The 15,256-nt window shown below is 46.3% G+C and overlaps 1 protein-coding gene and 1 pseudogene across 1 annotated transcript in view; one reads left to right on the top strand and one right to left on the bottom strand.

Moving 5' to 3' along the window:
• LOC126548340 (RYamide receptor-like) overlaps positions 1–15,256 on the top strand; it is a 409,825-nt gene that overhangs the window by 362,422 nt on the left and 32,147 nt on the right. The window contains exon 4 of the mRNA XM_072285022.1: positions 4,358–4,579. Coding sequence (XP_072141123.1) covers positions 4,358–4,579 — 222 coding nt within the window. The remainder of the gene's footprint in view (positions 1–4,357; positions 4,580–15,256) is intronic.
• On the bottom strand, positions 1,008–1,975 carry LOC140215493 (uncharacterized; annotated as a pseudogene).

Here is a 15,256-nt window from a genome sequence, read left to right on the forward strand (position 1 = left end):
CGTCCTGTCCTTCCTTAATATGGTGTTTGTAAAACTGAGCGTAATATAACCATGAACGTTCACCAACTAGCCCCCTTCATTGCTTTACTAAATTCCCACACAGCAAAGAGTGGCAAGTCCTTGCGGCTTGACACATGATCTATAAGCTCAGTAACACGATTTAAGAAACACTCACGCGAAAGTAATTGGTTATTAAACTTCCCGAGCTCCCAGCACATACGCCGACTTTGATACCAACGGCTGCCAAACGATGCTGAGACTAGGCAATGGTCACTAAAGAATATAGGGTGCACAGTGTAACCATAAATAAAAAAAAAATTATGGGGTTTTACGTGCCAAAACCAACCATAAATAAGAGGTAGCGCGCTAAGTGAAACGTAAATTCGATCAAGCCTTGCATGCGAGGTACCCTTGAAGTGCGTATATCGACATCCCGCCTTTTCATTTTCCCCAATGTCCACAAGCTGATAATCACATATCACGCGTTGCAACGCATCACTACTTGGATCATGTCTCAGCTTCAGTGACGTACGATTTTGCGCGTTGCACACACAATTGAAGTCACCAAAGAGGATCAATGCACGATCAGTACAGAAATGATGTTCTAGAGATAAGAAGAAACACTCGCGTTCACGTAACTTGTTCGGAGCATAAACGCACACAAATCTAAAGCTCATACCACTGATATCAATATCGCAACAGATTAGGCGCCCTTCCCTATCTGTAAACAAATGTAGCAAATCACATGGTAAATGTTTTCTAATAAATAACATACAGCCTGCGGAAACGCCTACTGCATGGCTGACACAAACATCATAGTCAGAAAGGAATGGAGATAGAGCTACTTCTGTGTTTTCGTCGGATTCAATCTTTGTTTCTTGGATAGCAGCAATATCTAATTTTCTATTGCGTAAGAAATGAAGAAGCTGTACTTGCCGTCGCTTACTTCGTAAGACACGGACATTTAAAGTACCAAAAAGGAAGGGAAGAGCGCCCGCCATGATTACCTATGTAGCTGCAGCGTCTAAACGCTGCTCCAGAGGTGCACCACTCCCTTCTTGATGAGGTGATTCACTATGGAGCTTTTGGTGCACGTTAACACAAGGGACATCTGCAGGAGTAGGTGTTCCCCGGTGCGGTTTTGTCAACTTCGACACTTTGGGAACGCGAGCCTCCTTTCCCGAGGGCGACGGATTGTCAGATGGCGCTGGACGCTTCTTAGCGGCCTCGCACATCGATCCAGATTCCACTGACGGTGGGCGATCTTGAACTGGTGGCGATTCTGCCCATGACACAGTTGGTTCGTCGTCAGGCGCCTTAGTCTCATCCTCGCTCGCAGGCTTCTGGCTGAGGCTAATGTCAGCCGATGACGGCTGTTCTTGTCGGTGAGTCTCAGGGAGTGTTTCTCCAGTTGCATCCACAACCTCGCTCACGTCCATTAGATGATCGGTGATGGTATCACCCTCAGCTGGTCTATTTCCACGAAGCTTGTCAGCGTCGGTTCCGACGCATGCATCTGCAGGATGACCGTAGCGGTGACAGTGACTGCAGCGTGGTGTTCTACATTGTCGCCGGATATGCCCAACTCTGTTGCACCGGAGGAAAGGGGTGGTCGGCCAGGTACTAAGATAAGACACTGGTAGCCGTATATGCTGAACAGATGTGGCAGACTACTGGCAGAAACTCCATTTTTCAATGTGAACGCTACGTCTCGATTAGTCATTCGCAAGCCCTCCATGCCGTCACACCGCCACATTTCTCTCGTGATGGACTGCACTGTGCCATATGGCTCTAGCGCTTCGACAATCCGTCTCTGTTCGAGGTGTGGGGGAAGCCAAAGAAGCTTCATCGTGGTATTCTTGCATTCCGGGTCTATGACAAGGCACTTGAAGCCCTTCACCAACAACTCGCCTTTGTCGACAAGTTTCTGTTTCGCAATGCTGTTAAAACATGTCACCAACCACAAATGGCTCATCTAATATTGTCCAGCGCCGAGTATGTCAGTTGCATTTAGCACTGAAAGGAGAGCATCGCGAAAGTCCGGGGCCCGATACGGCCGCCCTTTCAGGTCAGCATGCAGGAAAACTGAATTGAGAACGGTGTTGCCAGTCGGTAGACGAGGAAGAACGACTTTATAATTACCGGAATCAGTAGTTGACGGTGGGTGTGATCCTCGGCCGAGGGCCGATGCGCTGTTTCCAGTGGAGCTCATCGCAAACGTGGCCGTTCGAACAAGCCTCTTCTTCTTCCTTCTTTCGTTCCTTCAGCCATGAGTTCGACGGTTAAAAGTAGGACAAAAGCGCCTCTAGTGAATGCGGTGTTGCCTTAGAAACGTGTTGTAGAAAGTTATACTGGGGTGTATATTGGTAATTATGAGCACGTAAATTACTGAGGTCGCAATTAAACGCGTAGCGAAGTACGTTTCCGCTACATTTCTTTTGCGTTTGACGCACACGGACAGCCATCTTGCGGCAAACACAGAAGACCCCCTCCTCGCAATGTAAGGCGCTGCCCCGACAGGTGGCGCGCCAGCAAAGGCAACGATTCATGCTTTATTTTGTACTTGTCTACCCTTGTTCTTACCGGAATTCAAGCTCACCTTTTGGCAGTGATGTGTGGTCTGCTGTTCGCTGGCTCCATTTCATACTTAGCAGACAAAGGTGGGAAAGCTACGCAAATAGTGTCGTCATAGAAATCTCACTACGTCCGTTTCGAAGCGCGGTTGTTCTTCCGAAATAACAGTGCGCTGCAGGTGTCTACAGAACAACTACTTCATACATTACAACTGCACACTCTGTATGTAAGGCTATGAAATATTACGTATTATTTGGACACCTTTGGGTTTTCAGTATGCGACGTTTTTGGTCACGAGCACAATTCTAGCGCTCTGACCACTGGTCTCACAAACGCGTCACTCCGCTCACTCAGTAGTAAATAGGCTCATATTTGCGACGCTTTCCATGTGATCACTGCTTCATATATCGAGACATAAAAGTAGGGAAGTTAATGTTGGATTGAATTACATTACTTATACCTATATCTCCCATTCATAAGTGACGCATTACTTTTTGCTCGCGTATGCGAACAGTGAGAGAAGTCTTTATTGGTAGCGTTGTCTGTTATGTATGAAATGCAGGTTATGTTCAGCAGCGTGTGCCGGTGGTGACACGAATGAATGATAAATCCTGGTCTTTTACGTGCCAACATCGCGATCTGATTATGAGGCACGCCGTAGGGGGAGACTCCGGATTAATTTCGACCACTAGGGGATCCTCAACCTGCTTCAAAGTACGGGACACGAGCGTTTTTGCATTTCGTCTCCGCCAAAATATAGCCGCCGTGGCCGGGATTCAATCCCGCGACGTCGTGTTTAGCTGCGCAAAACCATCGTCACTAAGGCAGCGCGGCGGATCACAGACATAAGGTTAGATGCACGGTACAGGGCGACCACCCCGAATGACTCTGTCATGGTCTTTAGCTTTACACATAGATTGCAAAGAATTGGGTCTAGGGAAGCGAGTGCAAGTGATATGAGGAGCCATGCCAAGTACATGGCTTTAAATAGCCTGTCATGGGAGTGACAAAATAATCTAAGATACAACCTTTTACACTTTGTCAACATTTATTATTAGAGCTGGTATTTTTGTTTACAGTTATTTGCGTGTTGACAGCAATGATACTGATTTAGCTCCTGATCAGCCTTTATGTATTTCCTTGTTCAGATACACTGTCTACCTTGGCACACATTTGGCTACTTCCTTACAATTGTTGTACTTGCCATACCGTAATTATTACTGGGTATTTTGTTAAGTTATTAAAGCATGTACATCCCCAAACAAATGGGTACGCCCGTACTACAGCAGTTTCGAAGTAGCAGTTGTTTTGCTTTCACTGAACGCAGTTGAGCTCAGCTCATGTTGCAAAATCGTGCCCGCACGAAATTTTCGCGATTCATTCATCGCATACTTTCCGTTTTTAGCAAAACGCGAAAGACACCACCATGTTGCCGACGTACGTTCGGCATCATTTGAGCTTGAGAGATGACAAACACCAAGAAGAGCTGAGAAATTGCATTCCAGTAAATTCTGCTTAGATTAACCAACACAGACTGGTTAGAAAACTGCAATAAAATGTTTCATAATAAAATAAATCAGGCCCTCCTTTTTTTTGTCGACTTGTCCGAGAGCAGTTAGCCGCAGCAGTGTTAATAGAAATGAGGTTATTGAAATGGTTTCTCCTAAGCGTGGCTCCCCGGTAGTACGTAAACGAGCTTTTTCTTTGTAGAAGTCGTAGGTCTGGGCTAAATCCGCACCACTGCATCGCACAATCTCACCCTACTGCACCATTTTCCCCTCAGGTTGTCAAGATGCTGGCGACGGTGGTGGTGATGTTCGCCGTGTGCTGGCTGCCGATCCACCTGATGAACTTGATATTGTACTTCGATCGCGCCGCCATGCAACCAGACACGGCCGAGCAGGAGTACCTGTACATCGCGGCCTTCTTCTCCTGCCACTGGTTCTCGATGGCGAACAGCTTCGTCAATCCTATAATCTACTGCTTTATGAGCGACAACTTCAGGGTGAGTGTCCGTTACCCATTAGATATGCAGCACTATTACTAACTTTAGGTCGGCTGAAGCCCTACGAGCACGCACTGTTCTCCAAGCTGTTCAGCATTTTTGGCCCTGAACGCTCAAAGGAGTACCATCGTCACCTAATGCAAAACAATAAATGAGTGTTATTATATGGGAACCGTATAGGTGTTACTTGTGTATGCCGCAAATCTTTTAAAACTGCACGAGTGTCCTCTGGGCACCGTTATGAAATTTGGACTTGCACTTCAGTACTTTGAAGAAAAGAATTTAAAAAGCAACTTAAACTCCCTGAGATAGACACAGGCGCTTCTTTGTTTTAAGGGACAGCTTATTTGCAGTGAACATTAACGAAAAGCGTAGTGACGTTGATATTGGCCTGAAAGCCTTGGCATAAGCTGTCATTTATTGAAGAGGCTTCCTTGAGGTTTCAAACGTCATTTTCGCTTTAGGAAGCAGATGAATTGTGAAATGTTTTACAACTTCAATACCATTCATGTATGCTCTCTTTTCTCTCACTGCCTTCTTGCTCAAAGAAAAAAAAAAGAGAAGCTGGCGCGCATGTTTTTAAGCAGGTAAATTGGCAGGGAGAGTTGTAAATAGTAATTGTGAACTTGTGTAAGGGCCTCGCCTACGGATGGGTGATTAAGGAATGTGGTTTATCTGTACAGAGGATGGGCGCATTAATTACCCGCCTACCTCACCTATCTATAATAATCGTTGCACCCTTACGACGGACCATTCGTCACTCACACGACTTTATTGGTCCAGTACCGTAAGGGGCAATGTCGTTTTTTCCCCGAACATCCACAGCTTTTATGAGAATGCAGGCGTTTTTCAGCGTAAATGTAGAAACTTTGATGCTAGCTTTAGGCTATAAGGCGTTTGATACGCAGCATACTTGTCAAAGTGGCGTATGATGGATTTTTTTTTTTTTTTTACGAGAAGCTTGCACACTCGCGTGGCCTTGATTGAGTGTGCACAACGAAGCTGCTCTCGTCGTTCACGAGAAAGGGGGGTCGTCGACTATGTGCCTAACTACCATAAAGTGCGCTATTGCAGCAAAGTTAACCCTCAGCAGAACGACGGTTCTATAGCTCAAAATTTTAACACCGGGAATCTGTCACATCACAAGCAGGAGGAGGAGGGGCATATTTAGATGGAAGTGGACCTAGTCTTGCAAGGAAAATGCCGGAAGTCGCTCCAACCTGGGGGCCGATCGCATTCCGGGGGGCGTCCCGTCGGTTAGTCTTGGCTGCATGCAGGTGAGTTGTGGTGAAGAGCTTCAGTGATGCTGCGTCAATCCAATTTCTTTACTCTATTCTCTAGGTGTACTCACTATATCACAAAAGGGAGAAATATACACCATTTATTTGGTTATAAACACGATAATTTCATCAAAGAATTTGTGATATGGGACACATCCACGGAAACGCACACATTTATGTACTACCATCTGCCTGCGTGTATATGTGGCTATGCAATTATTTCGCCCGTGAAAAACGGGTGTCTTAATAGAGAACTTTATTATAACTGACCCTTGGAATCTGAAGACTTGTAATCTGAAGTTGGCAACGTTTAACGGTAGAACGTTATCTAGTGAGGCGAGTCTAGCAGTGCTATTGGAGGAATTAGCGGGCAGTAAGTGGGATATAATAGGACTCAGTGAGGTTAGGAGGACAAAAGAAACATTTACAGTGCTAAAAAGCGGGCACGTCCTGTGCTACCGGGGCTTAGCGGAGAGATGAAAACTAGGAGTCGGATTCCTGATTAATAAGGATAAAGCTGATAACATACAGGAATTCTATAGCATTAACGAGAGGGTAGCAGGTCATGTTGTGAAACTTAATAAGAAGTACAAATTGAAGGTCGTACATGTTTACGCCCTACATCCAGTCATGATGACCAGGAAGTCGAAAGCTTCTATGAAGACGTGGAATCGGCGATGGGTAAAGTCAAAACAAAATACACCATACTGATGCGTGACTTCAATACCTGGGTAGGCAAGAAGCAGGCTGGAGACAAGTCAGTGGAAGTCAGGAATATGGCATAGGTTCTAGGAATAGCAGGGGAGAGTTGTTAGTAGAGTTTGCAGAACGAAATAATATGCGGGTAATGAATACCTTCTTCCGCAAGCGGGATAGCCGAAAGTGGACGTGGAGGAGCCCGAATGGCGAGTCTAGAATTGAAACAGACTTCATACTCTGCGCTAACCGTGTCATCATACAAGATGTGGACGTGCTCGGCAAGGTGCGCTACAGTGACCATAGGATGGTAAGAACTAGAATCGGCCTAGACTTGAAGAGGGAACGGAATAAACTGGCACATAAGAAGCCGCTCAAGGAATTAGCTGTAAGAGTGAAAATAGAGAAATTCAGGATCAAGCTACAGAACAGGTATTCGGCTTCAACTCAGTAAGAGGACCTTAGTGTTGAAGCAATGAACGACAATCTTATGTTCATCATTAAAGAGTGTCCAATAGAAGTCGGTGGTAACTTCGTTAGATATGATACCAGTTAGCTATCGCAGGAGCCGAAAGATCTGATTAAGACACGCCAATGTATGAAAGCATCTTGCCCTACAGCTAGAATAGAACTGGCAGAACTTTCCAAGTTAATCAACAAGCTTATGGCAGCTGACATAAGGAAGTATAATATGGATAGAATTGAACATGCTCTCAGGAAGGGAGAAAGCCGAAAAGCAGTGAAGAAACTAGCAATATGCAATAATCAGATGTATGCGTTAAGAGACAAAGCCGGCAATATCATTACTAATATGGATGAGATAGTTGAAGTGGCTGAGGAGTTCTATAGAGATTGATACAGTACCAGTGGCACCCACGACAATAATGGAAGAGGGAATAGTGTAGAGGAATTTGACGTCCCACAAGTAACGCCGGAAGAAGTAAAGAAAGCCTTGGGAGCTATTCAAAGGGGGAAGGCAGCTGGGGAGGATCAGGTAACAGCAGATTTGCTGAAGGATGGCGGGCAGATTTTTCTAGAAAAACTGGCCACCCTGTATAGGCAATGCCTCATTACCTCGAGCGTACCAGAATCTTGGAAGAACGCCAACATAATCTTAATCCTTAAGAAATGGGAAGCCAAAGACTTGAAATATTATAGACCAATCAGCTTACTGTGCGTTGCCTACAAAGTATTTACTAAGGTAATCGCAAATAGAATCAGGGACACCTTAGACTTCTGTCAACCAACGGACCAGGCAGCATTTCGTAAAGGCTACTCAGCAATAGACCATATTCAAACTATCAATCAGGTGATAGAGAAATGGGCGGAATATAACCAACCCTTATATATAGCTTTAATTGATTACGAAAAATCGTTTGATTCAGTCGATATCTCAGCAGTCATGGAGGCATTACGGAATCAGGGTGTAGATGAGCCGTATGTAAAAATACTGAAACACATCTATAGCGGCTCCACAGCAACCGCAGTCCTCCATAAAGAAAGCAACAAAATCCCAATAAAGAAGGGCGTCATACGGAGAGATACGATGTCTCCAATGCCATTCACAGCGTGTTTACAGGAAGCATTCAGAGACCTGGATTAGGAAGAATGGGGAATAAGAGTTAATGGAGAATACCTTAGTAACTTGCGATTCGCTAATGATATTGCTTTGCTTAGTAACTCAGGGGAATGATTGAATTGCATGCTCAATGACCTAGAGAGGCAAAGCAGAAGGGTGGGTCTAAGGCCCGGATTCTGAAACACTCCTTTCCTTAATAAGGATGCCTCACACGCTGTAAGGCGACCTGGCGTCAATTCTGGAACGTACCTTAGTAAGGGGCACTAAGTTAGGGCCTCCTTGGTGCTTCCCCGCGCTTAGGGAGCCGCAATGCTACCTTCATGCTTCCTAACCGTGTTCCTCTAACTTAACGCACGCTTCTCCGCACGACTTTGTACGCGATACGCTCGGCTGGAATAGGTGCCGTGGCAGCCAAGGCCGCGGTAGCCAGGCGCCATGTATTGACGTCCAGTTCGGTTCCGCGGACCGCGTTTTGTGGCATAACTATTTACTTTGATTTTGTGAAAAGCGAGCGGCAAGAATGACGGCCTTGCGATATTTATCCGAAGACGATAGCTTCGAAAGGTCTGCACGGTTTCTTCGACGAGCAAATGAACTTGTTTACGGGACTGTGTACAAGGGGCTCCGCCTTTGACTCCAGCCCGGCGTCTTACTGACAGGCAGAATCCACTGGAATACTACGACGAAGTGGATTTTCTAGCCCGGTAACGTTTTTCCAAGCGATCTGTTACAGCCATACTGGCAGATCTGCAACTGCATTGTAACACTGACAACAGAGGAGAACCACTGCCTGCTCTCTTGAAGGTCCGCATTGCACTGCGTTTTTACGGAACGGGTACCATGTAGATTGTTGTAGGCGACCTTGTGTAACCCTCTGTGTACCGATGTATTTGGGAGGTGACACAGCTGATATGCCTACGTATGTATACCAAGTACGTTCGGCTGCCAAACGCCAGTGAAGCGAGTGTAGTCATGACCAGGTTCTATTCAATCAGAGGATTCGCATCGATTGTACTCATATAACCTTTAAAAGTCCCGGTGGAGACGACACAGAAGTCTTCCGAAACAAGTAAAGGGTATTCTCGGCGAATACACACACACGAAACAAAGCGCACGAAAAGAAAGAAAGCGACGCCTGACCAACCGAACTCAGATGCTGCCATAGTTGCTAGACTGAGTTTTCTTTCCTGCCATATGCATCATTTTTGAACTATTTTTACGTTATTAACCAAATAAATGGAATTTATGCCCTGGTATCCAAGTAGAAATGCAATTTTAACAGTCTCGACAATTTACCTTGGAAATTGATTACAAATATTTTGCATTTTTTGTAAGTAATCTCGAAACCAAGAGCCTCTAACGTTACACTTCCTTTGGTGAGGCGCTCCTTCCGCAGGGAAGGCAAGAGGAAGCTTTTAGAATTTGCGGTGGCCTTCCGAGGGCGCCTAACGTTTAGGTAGCATGGAGGACTCCTTGCGAAAGGTAGGGAAACGGTCTAAGGTTAGGAGTATTTCAGAATCCGGCCCTAAAAATTAAACTGCGGAAAGCTAAAGTAATGTTTAAGAGCCTCGAGAAGAGATCAGAAGTTTACGATAGGTAGCGAGGCACTGGAAGTGGTAAGGGAATACATCTACTTGGGGCAGGTAGTGACCCCGGATCCGTATCATGAGACTGAAACAATCAGAAGGATAAGAATGGGCTGGGGTGAGGTGCGTTTGGCAGGCATTCTCAGATCAAGAACAGCAGGTTTCCATTATCCCTCAAGAAAAAAGTGTATAATAGCTGTGTCTTAACAGTACTGACCAACGGGGCAGAAACCTGGAGGCTTACGAAAAGGCTTCTACTTAAATTGAGGACGACGCAACGAGCTACGGAAAGAAGAATGATGGGTGTAAAATTAAGGGATAAGAAAAGAGCAGATTGGGTGAGGGAACAAACGCGAGTTATGACATCTTAGTTGAAATCAAGGAAAAGAAATGGGCATGGGCAGGACATGTAATGAAGAGGGAAGATAACCGATGGTCATTAAGGGTTACAGACTACATTCCAAGAGAATGGAAGCGTAGCAGGGGGCGGCAGAAAGTTAGGTGGGCGGATGAGATTAGGAAGTTTGGAGGGACAACATGGCCTCAATTAGCACGTGACTGGGGTAGTTGGATAAGTATGGGAGAGGCCTTTGCCCTGCAGTGGGCCTAACCAGGCTGATGATGATGATGATGAACACTCGTGTACGTTTAGTAAAGCAATGAAGGGGGCTAGTTCATAACCATGAACTCGTGTACTTAGATTTAGGTGCACGTTGAAGAACCCCTGGTGGCCGAAATTTCCGGAGTCCTCCACTGCTGCGTGCCTCATAATCAGAAAGTGGTTTTGGCACTTAAAACCCCATAATTTAATATTTTTAGTATTGTATAAAATATTTACCATAAATAATCTCCAATAGAATAAGGGCAACACTGGACTTTGGTCAACCAAGGGAAAAGGCGGGCTTCAGGAAAGTTACTCTACACTGGATCACATCCATATCATTATGCAAGAAAAGGTGAGGCGTGCAGGGAATGGAAGCGTAGCAGGGGGCAGGGAAGGAAAGGGAAGCGTAGCAGGGGGCAGGAAAAAGTTAGGTGGGCGGATGAGATTAAGAAGTTTGCAGAGACGACATGGCCACAATTAGTACATGACCGGGTTATTGGAGAAGTATGGGAGAGGCCTTTCCAGTGTAGTGGGCGTAACCAGGCTGATGATGATGATGATGATGATTATGATGATGATGAAATGTTTACAGGTTCATACGGCCGATAAAAGTGATATCCTTACTTGGTATGGCTACCTGCTAATTTGCTATTGCAATCGACGCTTCGCTTTTCTGGCGAAACTTCAACTTTTTATAATTCCTGTAACTGAGATCTTTCCGATACTATGGTTGGCAGCTTCGTGCGCACCAATGATAAAGGCAAACAGATAAGAAAATGAAACGAATTGTTGCAGATTCCGGGTCCACATGGCCAAAAATGATTCATAGCCCTCCAATATACGACATTTCACGCAATCTTTGTGTTGTTATGGGGACTTGAATAAATGGCAGCAAATGGAGGCGACCTGTACATCATTAGTTTCTGATTCTTATTGCCCGTCCGTGGGGGGAGGGGTCTTACAACAGAACTTTCTTGCATACTCCTCTCACATGTGTTAAAGCGAAGGAAAATTTTGCCTGTCATCAGACCTGTGCTCACAGAGCGATTTCTGCAGAACATATACTTTGTCCTTCTTAGAGCAAAAACAGGAGTGTTTAGTATTACCCTTCCTGGATGGCTTAGTGCATATGTGCAAACATAGTGCATATGTGCAAAGTGCAAACAGGCCGCCATGAAAGACTGGTTAGAGCAATATGCAGGGGGTGACGTGCAACGACTTACTTGGAGAGCCATTAATGCTAAACGCTAGGTCAGAAGCAACCAATCGTGCCTCGTTGCCGTCGGAACTAGCTGCCTGCAGCAAGACCATCCTCACCTTTATGGTGCCTGTACAAACCTGAAATGCGGCTCACCATCCCTAGAATCGCGAAGAAAGCTAACATGCCCTCGTTTGCCCTGAAGCAGGCCACATTAGGACTTTTACATGAGGTGCACAGTGGCCGCGTACACGTCTATATCGATGGCTCAGCCACACCTGCAAGTTCAGCTGCTGCTGTGGTGATACCAACAACATCCGTCAAAATACAGTAAAAACGTCACATGTATCGTCAACGACAGCTGCTGAACTGGTAGCCTTGCGTGCGGCTCTTCATTGCATTCAGGAGGAACCACCCCATGCATGGTCAATCTTCTGTGGTTCCAAGGCAGCCCTACAGACTGTACTCTCAGCACTGCGCCATGGATCACATGAGCAGCTTGTCGCACAGATTAGGGAACTCCACCATCACATAGTTGACGAAGGACACGATATAATATATCAGTGGTTGCCTAGTCACTGTGGCATACATGGCAGTGATCGAGCAGGCGCAGCTGCGCGATCTGCCCATGACGGCGTCAACTGCGTTGCCATTCCTCTTTCGAGAACAGACGCAGCGAAAGAAACTTTGTGCACTTGCACGTGACCTAACATTAGTTCAATTGAATTCATCCGAGTCATAAGTGCACGCCTTCATATCCTGTACCTTAATTTACAGCTCCGTATTCCGCCCGACCTTCCACGTCGTAACTGCACGCTTCTAGTCCGTCTATGGCTCGGAGCAGCATTTTCAAATGCGTACTCCTTTCTTATCGGAATGGTCAACAGCCCACTTTGTGACTTCTGCTGGTGCAATGAAACAATCGCGCAGCTTTGTGAGTGCCCTCGTTTCAACCCGCAAAGAGCAGCCCTCTCAGCCATCCTAGACACACTGGACACAAGCCCAATGACAGAAAACAACATCCTTGGAAACTGGCCTACGCGGGCATCAGCGCGATCCGCTATGAAGACGCTGCTGCGGTACTTGGAAGACACGGCACTTTCCGACAAATTGTGACTGTTGTAGGAGTTGGAGGCGATCCCACCGCTGGCGCCAGTTGAAGGAGTTGAGGACGGACTTTGCGATGAAAACACTTGGGAGGTTTATTTTACATTATTTACAGTGAGTCAACAGTCGTACAGTCATTACGGGCCGGCAGCAACTCGGACGCTGCGGCCCGTCGCAAGCAGTTCGAGAGAGGTGAATCCGGGAATGTTGTCGAATCCCTGGAATGCTCTCGGTCTGCGTCTTTTAAGCCCTTCGATCTCTGGAAGGCGCGTCATGTTCGGCCAATGGGAGAGCCCGTTCAGATGACGCCACCTTCAGCCAATGGTAGGCACCCGTGCGGTGGTGTCACACCCGGCAGCTCCCCGCGGTCTTGCCTTGCTGTGGTGCAATGCTCTCTTCAAAGGCGGCCGGTGAGGTGACGCTTGGGCCACAATTGTCCGAGGGCCCCCTACTCCCGGCAGTATGGCCTCGCTGGCTTGCAAATGCCCTCTTCAAAGGCGGCCGGTGCGACGCTGCCAGGCCCTCCCGGTACATCACAGCCGTCTGGCTTCGGGACTCACGTTACCTGGAACAGTGCCGGGCTATCCCCTCGCTTTCTGGAAGAGTCAAGCAGTGAATAGCTACCGGCGGCGTACGAAGTGGGGGCCTTCAACTTGTTTGCACGTGCCCGCCTCTGGAATGTGGCATCCGTGTTTCTGCGCTCCTCAATGAGCTGTGGTGCGATTTGATGTGGTCTGGGGAACTCGATGTAGGCTCAGGAAACGGCCCCGTATCTAACACTGTACACTGTGTGAGTAAGATTGTACGGTGACACTCCGTAACAGTAGGAACACCTTTGCGGGCTGTGTGACAGTGCCCACAGAAACAGTTTGCGTGTGCGTGTGTGTGTGTGTAGCTTTTTTATTTTTTTTATCCTTTTCTCTTTCTCACCTATCACATCCCTTTGCCCCTACCTCAATACGGGGTGGCCAACCGGAGATAATCTCTAGTTAAACTCCCTGTCTTTCCTTTACCGTTCTCTCTCTCTCTCTACACTGTTTACCTGTAACTATGCCCATACTAACAAGACTGAACAGATATTATGCGCTTACAATTGTACGTTAGCAATAATGAGGTGCATTAACGCACGATATTTCCTGAACAGGAGCGTGGTTACAGAATTTTGGCTGCTTAATTTTGTTCACAATGAGAGTACAGATTCAAGAATACCAAAATACCGTTTACATTACCCGCATCTTCTGGAAGGCCGCCCGGTTAAACAAAAGAAGATACCAATTATGGAAAACAACAAATAAAGAAACAGAAAGTATTCCTTTCCTCTCTTACCAACTGTTCTTGTGCGGTAAAATCGGCAGCCGTTATTAGCGTTGTGGCCAGGGCTATCGTAGTAAAATACGATAGCTAGTGTTATATATATGTCAAACCAAGCCTTGTGCGTTCGTTGCGTTTTGTGGGGATAGATCATATCTTGCTTTTTATCGGTGGTATCTTGCAATAATGAGTCCAACTAAGCATACTGTCTAAGCATTGATACTTCACCTGATGCTAGCAATACTTGCTTACTGCCTTCAACAATGCGCTTAGTAGCCTTCTGTCACATTCTTTCTCCGTTTAGGCTGATCTGTGGACGTCTTGCATCAGGCAAACATTTGGCGTATGAGCATAGATCAATTTTGAAGAAACCTACATACATGATGGAAGTCTCGAAGTTCGCTGTCACCTGTAAAGTATTTGCAGTGAATATGCTGAATATGCTGCGCTTAGCTTAGCATATTCGAACACAGTAATTGGTCATGACGGCTCAGCCGTGGCCGAACAGTTAATCACGTGCATCATTAACACCTAAAGCGAGAAGGTGCCACCAAGGACTCGTCTTTGCTGCTTGGTTAAGCTTTCCATCAATATGGTTACACACATGCGAGTATGAAAGGGAAGCAACGCGAGCGAAAAATTGTATCTACTCTCTTCCGAACTTGCTATATCAGAACGCTGGCTCAAATGACAGTGTATAAAAGCCAATACGCTAGCTCAGAAATCTCGATCCGCTTTGCTATTGTTTCGACGTTTCCTCGAAAGCGCTAACGTTGCTTGACGTCCTTCTGTGCACTTCGATGCACTGCGAGCTAATTGCGATCCGCGTGTTCCGTTCTTGTTTCTGCGCAGGCGGACGTGATGCAGTTGATATTGAAGCGTAGTTTAACTGGTGTCGACTGGGCGCGCACCACGAAGCGCTGGTCGCAACAGCCGCAGCAGCAACAGGAGAAGCAGCATAAGCAACTCGACGCCACTTGCTCCTTGAATGGCACTCTGCCCGGAGTTGCGACCTCAAGGCGATGAGTGCGAGTATTGAGGTTAGTGGCTGCCTGGGCGCCTTTCTTTCAGTAACTTAGTCTCAGCATAATTGAATTTGGATTTGTTTACTTAGTTCGAAATACTTGTGCTAGCGACTAAATTAAAGAAGTAGGCAACTTTTTGTTGCAATAAGAAGAAAAAAAGGGCTCCTTTTCTTTCTTTTGCTGCGTCGACAGAGGCCCTCCCCCCCCCCCCCCCCCCCTATGGCATGTTACAAAAAAAGAATAAAATTACAAGTAATCATTTACACTGATTCGAAAAAGAAAATTAATGCA

The sequence above is a fragment of the Dermacentor andersoni genome, chromosome 1 (assembly GCF_023375885.2).
Source record: "Dermacentor andersoni chromosome 1, qqDerAnde1_hic_scaffold, whole genome shotgun sequence".
In the NCBI taxonomy this organism is placed as follows: Eukaryota; Metazoa; Arthropoda; class Arachnida; order Ixodida; family Ixodidae; genus Dermacentor; species Dermacentor andersoni.